At 50.9% G+C, this 8290-nt stretch overlaps 1 protein-coding gene across 1 annotated transcript; it reads left to right on the forward strand.

The window, feature by feature from the left end:
* Window positions 1–107: 107 nt before the first annotated feature.
* odad3 (outer dynein arm docking complex subunit 3) lies at window positions 108–7557 on the forward strand (the record flags this gene model as incomplete). The annotated part of the gene is made up of 13 exons (XM_079731113.1): window positions 108–186; window positions 554–675; window positions 1026–1103; window positions 1513–1704; window positions 1949–2050; window positions 2379–2504; window positions 3272–3394; window positions 3907–4056; window positions 4539–4699; window positions 5038–5194; window positions 6264–6413; window positions 7200–7284; window positions 7439–7557. The coding sequence occupies 13 exons, from the start codon at window positions 108–110 to the stop codon at window positions 7555–7557; spliced, it is 1644 nt and encodes a 547-aa protein (XP_079587239.1).
* Between the last annotated feature and the right edge of the window lie 733 nt (window positions 7558–8290).

Consider the following 8290-nt stretch of genomic DNA (forward strand, 5'->3'; position numbering starts at 1 on the left):
CGACCAGGCGGTGACCAACTGAACGTTGAAAAGTTCGTTTTGCGGTTAATTATTATCCATCGCTATTTTATACAGTATAGTTATTTTTTTTTTATACGAGGGCCAACATGCCATTAAACGCGGAGGCCATGAAGCCGCCTTTGCACGACCAGATAACCGAGATGCAGCGGAAGATTCAGCTGCTCGGTGAGTCTTCATATGAACCATGTTACTGACTGTTTTAGTGATCTCCGACGTCATTGTCCTGCTAATGTTTTTCATCCTGCAAGGCTGACTTTGAAGGCATGTCTGCAACATAAACACGATGTCCTCCACGCATTCCTGCTTTTCATTTGCTGGCTTTATCTCATTAAGTATGGTTGAGTTGAACAGTGTCACAGCCATGGCGATACGGGGGTTTGTAGTGCGTGCTCCAAAGACACAAACGGGTTTAAGTAAAGCAATACATCACATTCTAACATGCTTTCGATTTAATGTATCTATTTATCACAAGTCACAACCAAGTTACGAGTCGAAAAATAAGTCGAGAAATAATAACGAGTTTGACCGCCAGAGGGAGACAGAACCGCCTACTACGAGAGCTCCCAGGCCACCATCCACAAGAACAGGGAGTGCATCCTGCTGATGAGGCAGGAGAACAAGCGGCTGCACAGGAAGCTGGCCGACAATCTGGCTGTGAGTAGTGAAGTATATTATAGATATAATATTACCACTCATTCATGTGGAAAATAATGTTAGAAATAAAAAAGTATATTGACAATCGCTTGTGAAATAACAATGCAGGTGGTGAGATTATCATTGTGTAGCATCTTATCCTAGGTATCTCTGTTTTATACGGGGAATGGGTTAACCTAGTGATAGTTAGTGCTTGGTACTTGGTTCTATGAACATCCTTACTGTACCGACAGCGATAGATTGTGGTTTCTCTTTCTTCTGACAAATGTACTTATTGTAAGTCGCTCTGGATAAAAGCTTCTGCTAAACGTAAACGTATGTTATGAGATGTTATTATCCACTCCTACCAGGGCGATGAGCATGTGATCAAAGAAGCCTTTCAAGACAGAGGTTCAGAGAAGGAGGCCTACCGCAAGATGTCAGGGCAGGTGAGATTAAGTGTAAAGTGCTTAAAAAATCATAAGTAGGCTAAATAAGTTGTTTTGTGATGTATTAGGTAGAAATAACATTGCTAAAGATTATCTGATGCATAGCTTTGCAACAAATAACAGACAGGCACTGACTACGTATCAGTCGGTTCCTATTGACACTCCACTCTCTCTCTCTCTCTGTCTTTTTCTTTTTCTCTCTCACTCTCTCTCTCTTTCTCTGTCTCTCCCCCCCTCTCTCTCTCTCTCTCCCTCTCTCTGTCTCTCTTTCTCTGTTCCTATGAAAGAGTTTTAAGATGCTCAACTAGTCAAAGATCTTCACTTTTCCCTATCTCCTGCTGTCTCTCTCTCTCCATGAGTGCCCCTAACCACCTAACCCCCCCCTCCCCCCCCCCCCCCCTGCTCCTAGGCGGCCATCACGAAGGTGGAACAGAAAGTGTTGCTAAAGATGAAACGCCTCAACGCATTAAGACACGCCACCAAGACCAGCCGCGACCGGCTGGAGGGGCTGAAGCTGCAGTGCCAGAGGCTGAAGCCAGAGGGCACCAAGTCCCCGTCCACTGACGCCGCAGCGGCGGCGCAGCCGGGGGACAATGCAAGGGTAGCTGAACAACGCACTATATTACCACCGCTTTGCAGGTCTTATAGCGACACACGCTCCCACTAATTATTTAAATCGGAAAATATGAACCCCCTAAAACATGTTTTATACAGCGTGAGACACACGTCTATCCAAACGCACACACTCACGTTGAAATCGCGCACATACACACACACAAACAAACACACAACCACACACATGCAGACGGTAACATGTGTGACGGTTGTGACGTCTGTAAATGCAGAAGCTGCACTTCCTGGAGAACAGTCTGGAGAAGGCCCAGGTGAAGAACCAGGAGGCGGAGCACGTGCTGAGAGGCTACGTCACCCTGAGGAACCACCTGCAGGTGGGTTCACCCTGACCCCTGTGTCACCTGACCCCTGACCTCTGACCTCCTGACCCCTGTGTCATAACATTAGAGGTATTTTAGTCCTGAATGTCCCGTCTGGTTCTGGTTCTGGTTTTGCGTCTCCTGATTTAGCAGCAGGATTGTGTGCCGGTTTCCATGGCGTTGGGATGTCACGTGCGATGTCTTCTGCTCTCCGTTAGGAACACGTGTCTTTCATCACCACCTCATCTGTCAACAGTCAACAGGGCACAGGCCCTGAGCAATGGGTTTACAAAGAAACAGACATAGATACAGACCCTCCCTCCACTCTCTCCCCCCCCTACAGGATGAGAGCCTGACCTTCCAGGGAGAGCTGGACTGTCTGGAGGAGGACATCCTGAAGGACCGGGCCGAACTCCACGGCCTCAGGATCATGAACGGCGACGCCCAGCTGTCCAAGGAGGCCTCTAAGGTCAGCTGGCCCCGCCCACCCACCACATCTTTGTATTATTGATGTTCCGGTACAATCTTTTCCTCCCCGATACCGATTCCGATCCTGAACGTGAGTATCGTACGATACCGAGTATATACCGATACAGCGTCTAGCATCGTGACTACTAACACTGCTCGTTCTTATTGAAGGGTTCTCTTACAATGACAGCGTTGTATAGTCGTGTATAGCTTTTTTCAGAACTAGATCATTAACATTTATAGTCTATAATTATAACAATACATTTGTATTTTTTTGGTTAAGTGTGAGCATCCATGTTTTTCCGACCTGGTAGCTCGAACGCACGTAGGTCGGAGAGCACACGTTTCCAATTCCGACTTTCCACCTCCGACCGTTAACGAACGAACAACACCGTAGTGTTTATTTAGTTCTCTGCCTGTGTAGTAAAGGAGGCCGTCTCTGAGGAATTTCCGATACTGGTATCGGTACGCGAACAACTCTAATTTTTGGGATTATTTTAAGGGTCGGTTTAGCACAGGAAGTAGAGCGGGTTTCCTTGTTACCGGAAGGTTGCTAGTCAGATCCCCGGACTAGCAAGGTGTCCCTGAGCGAGACGCCTCACCCTGACTGCTCCTGACCAGCTGGCTGTCGCCCTGCGTGGTCGACACCGCTGTCGGTGTGTGAATGTGTGCATGAACGGGTGAATGTGTGTATCAATGGGTGAATGTGTGTATCAATGGGTGATTGCTGCTGAACGTTGTGTTGTGTGTTCTCCTCCCGTCCACCAGGCGGAGCTGCAGCAGCTGGAGGACCTGCTCTATAAGGAGCGGAAGGAGCGGGAACGCATCGTGGCCTCGTACAGGAAGCAGGTGGAGGAGCGAAAGGCCCAGATAGAGAAGGCCGACCGCAGGGTGAGGCCCCGAACAGGACAGGGTGCATGATGGGATGAGTAGTTCAGAGGACTGTTACTCCAAGGAGGTACATGGTGCATGATGGGATGTGTAGTTCTGTTAGTCCCAGGAGATACATGGTGCATGATTTCATTTCATTTTTTTATTTAAAGGATAGTGCCCATCAGTCTGCATTTCTGTAAATGTGTTAGCCAGCCGCCAATATCAGCTTTATTCCTTATGATGGGATATGTAGTTCTGTTAGTCCCAGGAGGTACCTGGTGCATGATGGGATATGTAGTTCTGTTAGTCCTTAGAAGCGGACATGGTGCATGATGGGAAACTCCTACCTAACCCTAACCATCAAGTCACGGGTTGCCCAACGGCCAAGCAGCTAAAACCTCCGCTAATATTCGGTCATCGATCAGAAGTTTTCCTGAAGGAACAACACGGAGGGTCCATAGAGAAGCTCTCCTCAGTGCTGAGTGACGCGACGCCCGCGGTCTCCGTGGTAACCCCTTGGGCCCCCCCAGGCCCAGAAGGCCCCCCTGCAGCCGGAGGAGCTGAGCGGCGAGGCTCAGCGCAGCCTCACGCGGGCGGGCGGCGAGGAGGAGCGCGGCGGCCCCACCCTGGAGGAGGCCTTCCAGAGCATCAAGGAGGCCACCGGCGTCACCAGCGTGCACGTACGGACAGCACGGGAGGGGGGGGGGTGGCCATGGTAACGGGCGTGGGGAGGGGGAGGAGTCCTGAGACACAATGGAGGCCGATGACGAACGCCTTCCACAGGAATGTTGTCTAGAAAAACAATTCGATAATAATAGATATACTATTGAATTCTAATTGATCTATTATTATTCATCTTCATCTATAAATAATGATAGATAAATAATAATGGATAAATATTAAATAATAATAGATGCAGATAAATAAAAACAGATGATTGATTAAATGATAATAGATAAATGATTAAATAATAATATATAAAATATAAAATAATAATAGATAAATGATTAAATAACAAAATATAAAATAATAATAGATAAATGATTAAATAACAATATAAAATAATAATAGATAAATGATAAAATAATAATAGATAAAGATAAATAATACCCCCACATTAAGGTCTTACTGAAGCTAACCGAAGCTAACCTGCTCCCTGTAGGAGATGGTGGAGTGCTTCATCGCCCAGGGGGAGTCCAAGAGGCACCTGGAGGAGCTGAAGGAGGAGAACCAGGAGGTGCTGCTGCAGCTGAAGGAGGAGAAGGAGGCACTGCAGCAGAGCTTCCAGGACATGAAGTACTCTGGAGAGGCCAAGCTCTCCAGGTTCACCTCATACACATGCATGATGAGAGGCTTAGCATGGGGGCTAGTTAGCTGGGGCTAGTTAGCATGGGGGCTAGTTAGCTGGGGCTAGTTAGCATGGGGGCTAGTTAGCTGGGGCTAGTTAGCATGGGGGCTAGTTAGCTGTGAAGTCACCCCTCCCTCCCTCTCCCCCTCCCCCTCCCTCCCTCTCCCCCTCCCTCCCCCTCCCTCTCCCTCCCTCCCCTCCCTCCATCCCTCCCCCTCCCTCTCTCCCCCTCCCTCCCCTCCCTCCCTCCCTCCCCTCCCTCCCCTCCCTCCCCCTCCCTCCCCTCCCTCCCTCCCTCCCCTCCCTCCCCCAGCGGGCAGCAGGCTCTGGGGGACAGTGAGCAGCGTGTGCGGGAGGCTGAGCGGCGCTGCGATGAGGCCAAGGACCACCTGGACTGGCTGCTGAGGACCCTGGGGACCGCCCAGGCCGGGCTGGAGCACCTGGCCGACAAGCTGCAGCACATCCCCCTGGTGAGGACCACGCTCCCACACTACTGACCCCCTGGTGAGGACCACGCTCCCACACTACTGACCCCCTGGTGAGGACCACACTCACACACTACTGACCCCCTGGTGGGGACCACACTCACACACTACTGACCCCCTGGTGAGGACCACGCTCACACACTACTGACCCCCTGGTGAGGACCACGCTCACACACTACTGACCCCCTGGTGAGGACCACGCTCACACACTACTGACCCCCTGGTGAGGACCACGCTCCCACACTACTGACCCCCTGGTGAGGACCACGCTCACACACTACTGACCCCCTGGTGAGGACCACGCTCACACACTACTGACCCCCTGGTGAGGACCACGCTCACACACTACTGACCCCCTGGTGAGGACCACGCTCACACACTACTGACCCCCTGGTGAGGACCACGCTCCCACACTACTGACCCCCTGGTGAGGACCACACTCACACACTACTGACCCCCTGGTGAGGACCACGCTCACACACTACTGACCCCCTTGTGGGGACTACACTCACACACTACTGACCCCCTGGTGAGGACCACGCTCACACACTACTGACCCCCTGGTGAGGACCACGCTCACACACTACTGACCCCCTGGTGAGGACCACTCTCACACACTACTGACCCCCTGGTGGGGACCACACTCACACACTACTGACCCCCTGGTGAGGACCACTCTCACACACTACTGACCCCCTGGTGGGGACCACACTCACACACTACTGACCCCCTGGTGAGGACCACGCTCACACACTACTGACCCCCTTGTGGGGACCACACTCACACACTACTGACCCCCTGGTGAGGACCACTCTCACACACTACTGACCCCCTGGTGGGGACCACACTCACACACTACTGACCCCCTGGTGAGGACCACGCTCACACACTACTGACCCCCTTGTGGGGACCACACTCACACACTACTGACCCCCTTGTGGGGACCACACTCACACACACTACTGCCTCACCCTCTCTGTCTCTACCTCCCTCTTACCCTCTCCCTCACCCTCTCTCTCCCCTTCTCTCTCCCCCCCTCTCTCGGCCCCTCCAGGAGCAGGGGGCCGAGGCCCCTCCGGCGCCCGACCCTGAGGGCCCGGTCCTGGGGCTGCTGGCCCAGTGTGAGGAGAAGCTCCGGCTGCTCCACGAGGAGCTCCAGGGGACAGCGCCGTCCGCGCTCCTGAAGGAGATGGAGGAGGACGAGGTGAGGAGGAGGAGGAGGAGGAGGAGGAGGAGGAGCTCTGGCTCAGGATGCTCTACTGGCCTTTAGGGAGCTAGCGGTGACTAGCGCTTTTGCTAGCTCGGCCTCTGAGGAGCTAGCACTGACTCGCGCTTTGCCAGCTTAGCCTTTGGGGAGCTAGCGTGGACTAGCGCTTTTGCTAATCCTCCTTGCAGCCTGTGTGGAGCAGGGTGACCGGCGGGGTTAGCATTAGCCCGTTGCGCCTGGATAATAAATAGCGGCCATCTTATCTCACGGGCCGCCCAGATCTCCCCACTGCGCTGTTTGTCTTCTGATTGTCTCGCCGCTGCCGACGGCGTTGTGTTTGCCGACATGCCGTGCCAGAGCGTTGACGCAGGAAGGTGACGTCAGAGCGGTGGTTATTTATTAATGACCACGGCTCCTCTAGAGCCGGCTCCAACTCTAAAGAACTGTCTGAAAGTGTTGTACGACGTCAAAGCATAATCTGAGACCTGACCTTGGTTTGGGACACTTTCCTCAACCGCTGGCCAAGAGACCAGCATCCCAGCTACCAGTAGCTACCAGTAAAAATGCATCAAAGCTACCAGTAGCATCCCAGCACCCAGTAGCAATGCATGCATTGGATGTAGTGGGAAAAGCAAAGTGTTGTTTTACTCTATATTTCAGTCAATTAATAATACAGGCATTAATCTGAACCTGTGTGTGTGTGTGTGTGTGTGTGTGTGTGTGTGTGTGTGTGTGTGTGTGTGTGTGTGTGTGTGTGTGTGTGCGCGCGTGTGCTTTGAGTAGTTCTATACCAGGATCGAGGGGAAACTGCCGGACTACAACATTCGCATCCAGCTTCCTGAAGAGCAGCAGCAGAACCTGTTCAACGGTGAGTCGGTGCCACGCAGGCACACACGCACACACACAAGTGAACTCACACATACACACATACAAAGAAACACACACAATAGCACACACACACACACAATTCACTTCTCCAACGTCCTTGTATTCAAACGGTCCCTGCTTCCGGCCGTTTCCAGAGGATGAAGAGAGTGAGGAAGACGAGGCTGACATCATCTCCCGGGAGGCGCTGAAGAGGCAGTCTCAGCTTATCATCGACGCCAAGACCAAGAAGAAGCCCAGGAAGAAGAAGAAGTGAACCTTCTGCTCCTCAGCCCAGGGCCTGAAAGTCCTTCAGGTCAAAACGTCAGGACTGTAGTCTGAGTTGGAGTTTCCCACCATGAATAAACATGCATTGTTATTTTTGATTAATTTGCCAATTCAGAATATTGTTGGTACTATCCCTATTGTATAAGTATTAATAAAGTTATACCATGTTTACTTATTCTAGCTTGCAGTGGGGTTATTGTGTTTTTATTAACAGAGAGCAGCTGAAAGGGAGCAGACCTGCTATCACGCATCAGAAGGCCTATTGTGTAGGAAGGCATAATAGACGGTGTTTGTTACTGACGTCAGTAATGTCTGGCACAACATTCAAACAGCAATAACACAATTAAGTGGCGTCCTCCGAGGTAACGTTTCACCTGATGACGAACCGGTGAGATTTTTCTGATCACCAACTTTACGTCAGTATTTTAAGAAACGAAATAAAAAACAATAAATTGCTATGAAACGTTTTGAATTGAGTTGGAGTATTATTTTCAATGCAAATAAAGTAAAAATAAATGGATGTTTTGATATCGTGTTTTTTATTCGAGGCTAAAGATTGGGTGGGTATTTAATTGTCCGGAAATCACGTGAGTGATTGACCAATCAGAGTCACGACGTGCACCTGTACACAGTTTGAATCTCTCGCTCTGTCCCAGTAAACCAGACTGAATGTATCATCACAGTTTATCCTTATTATAATGTTCTCTGCCTCGGCGCCAGAA

The sequence above is a fragment of the Pollachius pollachius genome (assembly GCF_949987615.1).
Source record: "Pollachius pollachius genome assembly, chromosome: 2".
Lineage (NCBI taxonomy): Eukaryota > Metazoa > Chordata > Actinopteri > Gadiformes > Gadidae > Pollachius > Pollachius pollachius.